This window comes from Lepisma saccharinum, chromosome 23, assembly GCF_977018435.1.
Source record: "Lepisma saccharinum chromosome 23, izLepSacc3.1, whole genome shotgun sequence".
Lineage (NCBI taxonomy): Eukaryota > Metazoa > Arthropoda > Insecta > Zygentoma > Lepismatidae > Lepisma > Lepisma saccharinum.
This window is the reverse complement of record NC_139251.1, coordinates 64,375,366-64,387,685: the sequence shown is the minus strand read 5'-3', so window position 1 is coordinate 64,387,685 and position 12,320 is coordinate 64,375,366. Positions and strand designations below refer to the sequence as shown.

General features: G+C 38.2%; 1 protein-coding gene across 2 annotated transcripts in view; it reads left to right on the top strand.

Moving 5' to 3' along the window:
* The first annotated feature begins 1,177 nt into the window (after nt 1–1,177).
* The window catches only part of Grip128 (gamma-tubulin complex component 5), a 131,034-nt gene continuing 119,891 nt past the window's right edge, over nt 1,178–12,320 (top strand). For both annotated transcript variants that reach the window (XM_083144628.1, XM_083144630.1), the window contains exons 1-2: nt 1,178–1,359; nt 5,800–6,012. In XM_083144628.1, coding sequence (XP_083000754.1) covers nt 1,288–1,359; nt 5,800–6,012 — 285 coding nt within the window. In that variant the 5' untranslated portion in view covers nt 1,178–1,287. The remainder of the gene's footprint in view (nt 1,360–5,799; nt 6,013–12,320) is intronic.

Here is a 12,320-nt window from a genome sequence, read left to right as displayed (position 1 = left end):
GATTCGCATCCGCCAAGTATTGAGGTCCATCCCCATCGCGGAAAACTGACAACGTCGCACTCAGTAGCTCTTTTCGACAAGCCCTTCTCCTTCCACCGCTAACTCACAAGCAGTGATGTGCCGTAGACTATAAGTTTACGTCTACATGAGTTGTCTACACGTAATCTACGCGTAGATTACATGGGGTTGTAGTTTACATAGACTACGTAGACAATCTAAAGTGCATTAAAATTAATTTTCAAGGGCTTCATGAAAGGAAAGTGAAATTTTCAACTATACTGGTTCCTAACGAAATGAAAAGAATTCTATTTACAACAAAATTTCTCTTCTCTTCTATCATCAACTATGGAAGAAGATAAATAGTATGCAAAAAACAAAAACAGATGGCAGTCGTGAGGCAAGAGTGGTCTTTTCCCCATAAAACGCTAGAATATTTCTTATATTAGGTTTCTTCCTAGGTGAGAAATTGTTCGAATTTGGAAGAAAGAGTATGAAAAGTTCTCCTCACACATCAACAACTGATACGTAGTATAATTTTGTTTTAATTCCACGGCGCCCTTTGCTAAGATATCACCTTTCGCCATGTTGTTTACATAGATTACGTAATCTACGTGTAGAATGAAGATTATCGTTGTTTACGCGTAGACGCACATTCACTGCTCACAAGTCCGACTTGAAAGTAGATTGGGGGGGTGGTGTTGCGAGTGAAGTCGGGAATTGGAGAATTTTTCTCGTCCCGAATGTAGTGATTAAAAAAAAATCCCGTCTCGATCCCGTCCAGACCCAAAAAATCCTGTCCCGCATACCCCTAGTATATTCCTTCAATGCATAATGACTAAAATAAAAAATCGTTGATAGGACCACGAAGGAGAAGGCCCGCCGGTATTACCACATCAAACAAATTGTCCGTCCCCATGTGTATTCCCTTTGTATAGTGGGATCCACTAGTATTATCTTGCAAATTGTCCATCACCATGTTCGTGCACTTTATTTCACCCAATAAGAGCTTCAAGAATTAAAAGAAAACTCAAAACAAGCTGTTGACAACTTCTGTACCAGCATACATAAAAATCCATCGCTCAAAAACGCATACTGTGTAAGAGAATAATTAATGAAATAAGTCATGGACAAAGTCATACAGCGAGAGCTTCGTGCACGAAAACGTCCAAAGGGAAAATAGTCGTGGATAATTTGCCGAGCAATACTTGTAATTCCCCAGTACAAAATTTTAAAAATGCTTGACAAGAAAAGTGATCGAGTGTTTCTGAAGTTTTGATTTCAGTCATCATGGCAGGAAAAATGAAAGAAGATGTTGTTCTTCTTGTCAGGCAATTAATAACATCCGTAACAGGCTTGCAGGTAAAATTTATGTTACTATGTCGAAAACCCGTTACTGGACAGATTATTCATTTCGGTAACAGTTTCATACATCGGAGAGACATTTCTTCATTTTTACAGAAGAAACTACTTACGGAAATGAGTTTCTCTAAGGTTTCCAACGTTAGTCGTGGTATCTATTTGATCGGGAAATCATGTCAAGTGTTTCCAATACCTTTTTTTTAACTATGCTTGCCTAACCTAACCTTATCGGAAATGGTTCGTGGGGCTATTCTACAGCTACCCGTGCATAATGTACAATTTGGACACGTGACGAACACGATAGTAGGTATTTTGGTACTTGTTTACTATCCTTCGGACACATTTATTTATTTTTACAGAAGAAACTACTTACCGTAATAAGTTCCTGTAGCATTGTCGAACATCGGGAAGGTGTTTTGTGTGATGTGGGAATGTTTCATAGCTGAAATTCATGTTGTTTGTTGAAAATTAATTCTCCGACGGAGAATAGCTAGCCCCACGAACCATTGGCGCGTGGATAGGTTAGTTCTGTTAGGTTAGGAAACATAGTTAAAATTTGGTGTCGGTTAGTATCAGGATCTAGAAATTGAAAATAATTGCGAACCATTGGCGCGTGGTTAGGTTAGTTCGTCTCAGGCAAGCAAAAAGGCCTATCAGAAAGACGTACGGTAATGTGAAAATTGCAATTAATTTCATCAAAACAACGTTGATACACTTTCAGGAATGGGAGCGATTTTACAATACAGGGAATTTCTCCATTTTGTTTGAAATTCGGCATACTCACTAATTTTGGCCCCCTAATCACGAATCTGCAGTCAAAATTTGGCGCTCACACGTGGAAATAGCAAAATAATCGAAATTAAGTTCTTATTTCCACACCCTCGATTTCCGAATTTCCCGCCGGTTCCGGGCTCCGCCCCTGGGGTAATCGACTTACCGCCCCCAACCGCTATCGCGGCCCCGCCTATATCTATAGACTCCCTGTTAAGGGCATGTTAGAAATTGGCCGGATTCACCTGCCCCCAAATAAGCGCGAAATTTATACGTGAGCGCCAAATTTTAAGTGCAGATTCGTGATTAGGAGACCCAAATTAGTAAGTAACCGAAAATTCAAACGAATTGGAGAAATTCCCTGTATTGTTAAATTATACCCAGGAATGTTCCACGAAGCAGATACGTAAGTACGAATGTCAAAGATTGACGAAACGAAAAAATTAGAGGTGTCCGAAGGATAGTAAATTTTTACCATTCGTATCTAAGTAATCGAAAATATGGCTTGTTTATGTGCACGCCAGGGCTACCGCTGACCAGAATCAAGGTGTCAATGAATCACCCTAGTCGGTCACCATCTGCTACTACCCGCAGTGAAACACAGCAGGGTATCAGATAATGCACTCATCACACGACATTAGTATTAATGATATCAAATACTCCAAATTATTCTCATATAACATTATATCACTTAAAATGTCCTGTAACATTTTATGTGAACTTCTTTCTAGTCCCCAGAGGATGCAAAAAAAGAAGAATAAGTTTTTGAAATGTTGCAAGCATTGTTAAAATCAGTGGGTCTCACTGCAGAACATGGGCTGCTTTTTTCCTCTAAATAGACCAACACAATTTATATCCCCTGAAAGTACGTACCTTCTACTTCCATTTTCCGGTGTTCCTTTTACGATTACTATTATATTATTGCTCGTAAAAAATGTTTTTCCTGCTACTAAAAGCAATGCATTTCTCCATTTGTTCGCGTCCATATTGTTTACGTGCTCAAGTGTTGTGAGATAACTGAGACCCTTCGTTTCGCGGCATTCGAGTTGATTTGTCGCTCCGGATTCCACGCACAGTTTCTTTAATTATTTCAGACGAGGAATGCTTACAAGGTTAGGTTATGACTGGTAGGTTGGGTTCCAATAGCATAAATACAATGAAAAATGTTTTTTCTGCTACTAAAAGCAATGCATTTCTCCATTCGTTCGTGTCCATATTGTTTACGCACAGTTTCTTTCATTATTTCTTTGAGGAATGCCTACAAGGTTAGGTTAGGCCTGTTAGGTTAGGTTTCATTAGCATAAATACAATGACTAATTACTATTTAGGCTAAGTGAACTAAACGTAGCTACCTAACAACATAGGCATAGGCTTTCGCTTGATTTGTTCAAAAATATGCATTTTCCTTCGTTGCTACGATTTCAATGCCGCCCAACCTGGACACGTGTTCCTGGGTTTTTTAAAGAAAAAAAATTTCTGCACCTTAAAACTTACTTTCCCCGATTACTAACTTCAAAACGTTACCAAAAAATTATGAATCTCGTTCCTCCTAAGCAGCCCATATTCTGCAGTCTTACCAATCGGTGTATTATTATAAGTGTCCCTGCCAGAGAAAATTAAAGTGTGTAAAATAAAATGTATGTAGTGTGTATAGTGTACAACTTGCACAAAGGATGCAAAATAAATTCAAATGTAAACAACATTCTTATCGTTTGGATTAAACTGGAGAGGGAGGAAAAAGACATAAAAATATACACAAATACAGATATATATTTAAAGCTCATTTGGCAGCTCTGTATATGACCTGCTGTCCATTATTCTCTGTCATTTGCAATGAAAACAAGTCACTGCAGTGCGGGCATCGGGCAGCAGTCACACGGAGGGGTAAGAGCACAAGAAGAAAATCCACAACCCTCGCTCCCACAGCAACATTCATCCCTTTCCCAGGAACTTCGGAATGAGCCTAGCATTATAATAATGCTGGTTTTGAAAACGTCACGTTCTTAACCCACGGGTTTACGAGCAAGAATTGGCAATGAATGGTTTCTTTTCCACATAGTGTTGACCACCAGGCAGTTACATGCCTTCGATGTCACTTTTGGGTCCAGCGCTTTCGCTTTAGCCCTGCCTTTGATCTTGTCATCTGCTTGGAATTCTTGTGCGGGACCCCAACCTGTCGCAAGGAAAGGTAAACAAACTTTTAAAAAGGACAAATCTTGACAAATGAGTTGTTTCTATTGGCTGCTCTAGCCACTCAAAATATTTGGTATCATTGCCAGCCCCCATGGCAGAGTGGTTAGTACATTGCGCTATGCGCCAGGGATCCCGAGTTTGAATCCCAGTCTAGGCATGGATGTTTGTGAGTGTCCATTCATCAATTTCATCATATCATCACTCATTTCCATCTTCGCAAATTAGCCAAAAGTGGCACAAAAAGTGAAATAAAAAAAAATCAATCAATTAATCAACCTATGGTATCAGCGAAAGAAATTGAACCGATACTTACCCCTTACAGACCTATCCCTCACTTTCGTGAGGGTTTTTTCGTATGGCTTTATTCAAGGTGAAATTCGTTAGGTGGAGTTCGGCCCGGTCTCGCATGACTGTGACAGTTCAGAGAACAGCTGTGATTTTTGTAACGATTTTATGTTTGTGCGTATTGGCTGCATTGTTCACTTTGGAGAGTTGTGTCAGTGTTCGTGGTTGCCTATTGTATTCGGTCATTGTTGACTGTGGACAGTAATTTCTATTTTAATCAAACAATCTTGTTTTTGTTCAGAACGTCTGAGAAACCGTCTGGTGTAGTATTTGTGGCAATGAAATTAGTGTTTCGAAGTAATTTAGGTCCTCTTCTTAGTCAATAAGATTCAACCCTCGCAAACGTGAGTAATAAAGACTTAACGCCATCTCCAGTCTGCTAGTTTCATTGTGCCTTCCCATTGTAAAAATGAAGAATATTGCTGAAAATGAGGATGTAATTCTGGATCTCTTGGATGGTTCTGACGAGAAAATTTTGAAACCCTGGTAATTCTATTATTTAAAAGGTATTGTTGTAGAAAATTCAATTGCATAAACAAAAAGTTCATCAATACATTCTCGGGTCTGTAAGAGATACCAATACCCCTGGTATCGTCTTAGCCCTAGTAATTATATAAGGCTATGGCTCGTATTTACATATAATTTCCATATTTCAGAACTTTTCTCAACATATACTCCATATTTGGGTCATTCCATTTTAAGTGAACCAAATTTTGGTCAATTTTGAACGTGACCATCTGATTTTATTCATACTTAGTTGTTATGAACCACCTAAGGTAGGAAAATTGCAGATTTGTATCTGTTGTAGTTCTCCAGTTAGAACCCTCTGAAATATGGAAAAAAGGTCAATTTTCGGCACACATGCAATCACAAAAAACTCATAAATCAAGCTAGAATTGATGTAGAAGGTTGGGATAAGAACCAAATTGTTGCTTTTGCTATGAGCTTTAATTAGATATATCAAGGTCATTCAAACTTTATTTGAAAATAATTTTTCAAAAACCTATATTTTCTTGAGGGTGTACAGAGGGTCACCAGCACCAGTTGCGAACCCAGATGTCTTTACTAACAGCTAAGCATTGTATGCATAAACCACCATGACTCATACATGATTGAAATGTTTATTTCCAGGAAGGTGAGCAAGAGTTTGAGAAGAGCACCAAGGTGGCTGTCTCATGCTTACGTTATCACCATAGTTTAGATGTAAACAGACATGCTGTGAAGAGATCTGTTGATGGGATGATCACGAAATTCAAGATTCATGGCCAACTGGATAATGCAGAACAGCTCAGCAGGTTATTCGAGAAGTACTTGCAGAGTGCATCATTTCAGGACCATTCTCAGGTTGGTAAATATTTCTTACTGCATTCAGAGTTAAGAAAACTGTAATAAATTAATCAGTAAACTTGTTTATATTTAATGAATGATTGGCACACTTTTCAAGGGTGCCATTTTTTTGTCATTTTTTTATGCAAAATTATTATTTTTATGTAGCTCATCCTTTCCCTACACTAACTTAATTGTATCTGCATTAAATTTTGCTATAACTTAGTTCATTTTATCTTTAAGTATGAGAGAAAGTCAGTTTTTAACATTTCTTATTTCTTTTCTCTGAATGTATTTACCTCAGCAAGAAATATGTATACAGGTGGGCACAAGTTCTAATGGTTTAATTCCAAACTAATTATGGTACAGTGAGATGCATAAGTGTTACCAAGCAAATTGTCCATCACTATGTTTATTATCTCTGTTTTACGCTATGAGAGGTTCAAGAATTAAAACACACCACCAAACAAGCTGCTGGCAGACAAACCTCTGCAACAACACACGTATAAATCCATTTCTTAAAACATAGAGAATACAAAAAAAGAAAGTGAAGAACATAGTCAAGAATAATGTGTAAAGCAATATTCGTTTCTCCCCAATGTACACATTCGTTTCTCCCCATTTTTTGCATGGTTTGATTTCTATTTATGTCTTGTTTATACATACTTCAGAGTCTTACTGCATGTTTTGTGGGGAACGATGTTTTCCTACATCCCTCAATCATTCCTTGTTTGCAAGCAGTCATTCCTTTGCTGTCATCTTGGATATTGACTGCTGTTGCCTTCTATTTCATATGTGTGGGGTGCGAAGTGGTATTATGTCCGTAAATGCTTTTGTTGTTAGGTTAGGTGTGTGTGTTTTGCAGCTCTTAGCATTAAAATAATGTCCATAAGTGCTTCCAACACCTGATCACATATCGTCTGGTCTAAAGATGAAATACGCTTCAAGCATTACGCAAGAATCTGCCACAACTGCATGTCTAAGATGACTGTAAACCAAGATTAGCGCTCTCTACAATGTGCAGATGCTTGTGTAAGCTACTTTCCAAATCATAATTTCTCTGGCAACTAATACTTAGTGAAGCTCTTAATTGTGCTAATTAGTTTCTCCAAGCTTCGAACTTCCTTCCATAATTATTTCCAGTATTCTAAAGCACATCCTAATACTCCTACAAAACTTCAGAAAAATCATTAAACTTTTGGAACAGTTACCTACACTTGTATTAGGGTAGAATATACACATTTTCCCACATAGTTGCCAAGTTTGTACTTTTCCATTCTGCAGTAGTAAAGGCTTCACATACAGAGCACCATTCACAAACCATAGATTTCACTTCATCATATGTTTTGAACATGTTTCTGCAGAGATATGGCTTCAAGTATGGAAGTGCTAAGTCATATCTATATGCCAGCTTTTGTCACACTTCCCATTTCTACCCCCCTGTAAGAGAGAATCAGTGGCTTGAACAACATGAGGTTGAGCATTGTCATGCACAGGGTGGCGACAGACCTGGAAAACTGGGAAAAGTCAGGGAATTTGAGGTGTCAAAAAAAGTCAGGGAAATGTCAGGGGATTTCGTCTTCATTGATTTTTTTTTTTTAAATTATTTACTTATTTAAAGATATCATTATGGAAATCTCGTTCGTAAGTTTCGGCCTCGACTTTTAGGCCCCTTTTATGCGCAACAGAACCACTGCGCCAGAAACCAGTGATGGCAGAAGGGGAGAGAGAGAGATAGAGCGAGAGCGAGAGAGAGAATTTCTCTCGCCCGGGCTTCTCGGCAGGAATTTTAAATTCGAACACTCTTTGGAGGAAAATTGTTAAAACTCGGGCACTATGGGATCAATCTACTTCAGATAACTTTTGTTTTGCAGCTAAAACATCAGCGCATGCAACCGTGTACAATTCAAAACACCGGACCGAGGAAGGTATGCTTGTGGGGGAGGGGGGATGTCCCCCGAATTTCAATGGAAAAAACAAAAATCTGGAGTTTGCCCCCTCTTCTCCCGCTATTTTGGGGAGAAGATGCGAATTTTAGTATTCTTTTCAAAGAATGGACATTTCTCAAGAGAATGAAACATGTTTCATGTTCTTGGGTGCCATACAAGTTGAATAATAAGCCTAAAAGTGAATTTTTCTTTTTACGAAAAATAGGTAATTTGAATTTTTGGAGGTAATTTGTTATAACTCTGGCAGTATGGGAGCAATCTACTTCGGATAAGTTTTGTTTTGCAGCTAGAACATCAGAGCATACAACCGTGTACAATTCAGAACACCGGACCGAGGAATAGGGGCTTGAGGGCGGGACCCCCGAATTTCAATGAAAAAACAACAACATAAAAGTCTGGAGTTTGCCCTCTCTTCTCCCGCTATTTTGGCGAGAAGGCGCAAACCTTAGTATTCTCTTCAAAGAATGGACGTTTCCAAAGAGAATGAAACATGTTTCATGTTTTTGGGTGCCATACAAGTTGAATAATAAGCCAAAATGTGAAACTGTTTTTTACGAAAAATAGGTAATTTGCATATTGCTCAGAACATTGTTATAACTCGGGCTCTATCGGAGCAATCTACTTTGGATAAGTTTTTTTTTGCAGCTAAAACATCAGAGCATGCAACCGTGTACAATTAAGAACGCCGAACCGAGGAAGGGGGTTTGGGGGACGCGACCCCCGAATTTCAATGAAAAAAATATCTGGAGTTGGCCCCCTCTTCTCTCGCTATTTGGGAAGAAGGCACGAACTTTGGTGTTCTTTTCAAAGAATGGACATTTCTCAAGAGAACGTAACATGTTTCAAGTTTTTGGGTGCCATACAAGTTGAATAATAAGCCAAAATGTGAAACTGTTTTTTACGAAAAATAGGTAATTTGCATATTGCTCAGAACATTGTTATAACTCGGGCACTATCGGAGCAATCTACTTTGGATAAGTTTTGTTTTGCAGATAGAACATCATAGCATGCAACCGTGTATAAGTCAGAACGACGAATCGAGGAAGGGGGTCTTCGAGGCGCGACCACCAAATTTCAATGAAAAAAAACATTAAAATTGGAGTTTGCCCCCCTCTTCTCCCGCTATTTTTAGGAGAAGGCGCAAACCTTAGTTTTCTCTTCAAAGAATGGACGCTTCCAAAGAAATTGAAACATTTTTCATGTTTCTGGGTGCCATACAAGTTGAATAATGAGCCAAAATGTGAAAAACTGTTCGGAAATGTGGATGGCTATGTTGCGGAGAGGGTGGAGGGGAGGGGGGTCATCAATGTGAATTGCTCCAAACCTGTGTCAGAGTTTCCACCCAAACATAAGAGTATAAAGGTCCAAAAAGCACATTCATTTCGTAATCAGCACCATTATACCATATGGTATCATCGGGCAACTACAACGTTACTCTGATGATACCATATGATATCATCGGGGGAGTAAATGTTACGTGGAAAATGCATTGAATTATCATTTTTTTCTTGTCCGTATGGGAGTAGTAAGGGGACTTGTCAACAGATTGAGGGGATAAGAGCGGGTGGTGCCATCCGATAGTTGTCGGACGTCGTAGTAGGGCATTTTGTTGGGCAAACTGAAGGAACATGGAAGCAAATAGGTTCCATTGATACATACGATTTTTGTCGAATATCGCCACCTGACAAAGTATCTCACTACAACATGCGACAGAAATTGCATGGACTGCATCATCTAACAAAAATCGAATGCATAAACAAGTAGAGCTTTAGACTGCAAATATGCTGCTGGAATTTTATTACTCTTCTGGCTCACTTCACCTTATTTAATGTAGCAGTGCTTACGAAGGTTTTCTTTCATCATTACTGGTTTCGCACAAGTTAACATACGTTTACAATGACATTGCACTATTCTTAGATATCAAGAAGAATCCAACCAAATGGGATACATATTGAATAATACAGTATGTAACATTCTTATTCGTACACACGGATTTTCAAAGAAAATTATTTAATATCTGAAAGGAAATACACTCTTTTGAATTTTTTCTTTATAATTCAATAACTAATATCATTAGAAACATTAAATCTTATGAAAAACTAAATATGCTGACCAAGGCAGTAATTTATTTTATTAAAAACATAAACTAAACGTAACGTTTCAACCTTCTAGCAAGGTCTTCTTCAGACTCTGTATCAAGTACAAAAGCAACAAGATACAAAAACAGGGTATTATATATACACAAACATTACTCCCTCCAGACTATTTAGAAAGTTGTTTGGAACTTTCTAGCAGGTGACTTTCACTTTCCAAGAATATGGAGGACAGAATCAAGAAAATATGCATGAAAGAATGTGAAAAAGAAAGCAAAATAAATAGCCTATGGAAACAGCTGGAAAAGAATGGCTATGAGAAGCAGGATAGACTGGACATAAACAGAAGAAGGAAGAAAACGGGCAGGGAAGAATTGGAAGAGAAAGAAAAAGAGAGAAGGTTTGGAATAAGGAGTATGGGGAAGACCACAGAAAAGATATGCAAAGTGCTTAAGAAAGCGGGAATTAAAACTTACAGGAAGGGAGGGGGAAGCATCTTAGGAATAGCGAGGAATGCAAACAAGAAAAAGGAAAACAGAGAAGAGGAAGAGGAAGGGATTATCTACGAAGTGAAATGTAAAGAATGTCAGAGTGTGTACATAGGAGAAACGAAAAAGAGGCTGAAAGACAGGTTGAAACAACATAGGGATGATGTACGACTTAAGAGAGAAAGAAATGCAATATTTAAACACACGAGAGAAACAGGACATGACATAGAGTGGGATGAGGCTAAGCAGATAGGAAGGGAGAAGAGAATGCTAGTGAGAAAATGGAAGGAAGCCAAGGAAATAGAGAAGAAAGGTGAAGAAGACACAATGAACTGGAATGGGGGATTGAAGTTAAACAAAGAATGGAAGAAGATGTTAGAAAGAGTGGAAAGGACAAGAGAGAAAGAGGAGAGGAGAAGGAAGAAAAATGAAGGGAAAAGAGCGTGAGATTAAAAGTCCAACCACATTCTATATGGAAGTAATTGTGTTTAGCCTTTTAGCTGAAAGTAAAGTTGGAAAGTGAAAGTCACCTGCTAGAAAGTTCCAAACAACTTTCTAAATAGTCTGGAGGGAGTAATGTTTGTGTATATATAATACCCTGTTTTTGTATCTTGTTGCTTTTGTACTTGATACAGAGTCTGAAGAAGACCTTGCTAGAAGGTTGAAACGTTACGTTTAGTTTATGTTTTTAATAAAATAAATTACTGCCTTGGTCAGCATATTTAGTTTTTCATAATCATGGAAACAAGGCTTAATGGTGTTATAATAAAATCTTACCCAAATTCTGTATAACCAATGACAATAATAAATTAAATGAAACTGAAAGAGAAACATGTCATTTTTTGTACAACTTTTCTATTTGTACACTTAATAATGTAAAAGAAAAAAGTATATTCAGAGCAAATTGACTGACAGTTCTAATACTTCGATGCGTATCCTTTGGCTTTAATTACTGCTTGACACCTGTTATTCATAGAACTAACCAGTTTCCGACATGTTTCAGAGCTTATTTTATTCCACTTGGCTTGCACAACAGTTTTCAACTCTTGTTTGAACTTGATGCCTGCTTTATGGACTCGCCTCTTCAAAATTGCCCATAAATGCGCAATGGGATTTAAGTCTGGAGTTTGAGCTGGTGTTTGTAATAGATTGTGCACATTCCATATTAGCCAATTCATGTTAACTCGCACCTTATGCTTACTGCCATTGTCTTGTTGGAATCTGTAGATAGGCGGCATGTCCATTTCTTGGGCACTCTGCTTTACATTGTTCTTCAATATGTCCAAATAAACATATGCATCCATGATACTATCAATAAACTGGATGGTACAAACACCGTTGGACAACATACAAACCCAAATCATTAATGACCCACCACCGTGTTTAACTGTTGGAACTGTGTTAATGTGGTCATTCTCTTTATTTGATTTTCTCCAGACCCTATTTATCCCATCTGAACCGTATATATTAATCTTGGACTCATCTGACCATATTTATTTATTTACTGCCCTCAACAGAGGTAAACCTCCAATTACAGACGGCAGAAAAAAAAAATACAATTAGCAAATATATAACCATACATATGACACTATCCCAAAATTCCTGGTCCTTGTGGATGTGCTCTTTCGCGAATGAAAGTCTATTCCTACGATTCACCTTATTTACATACGGCCTCTTTCGTGGTATTCTGCCATGATATCCATGCTTCTACAAGGCACGTCGGACAGTTTGATCTGACATCATCTTGCCAGCAATATTTTCCACTAACGGCGTAACTGAGGAACACTTAGTCGGGG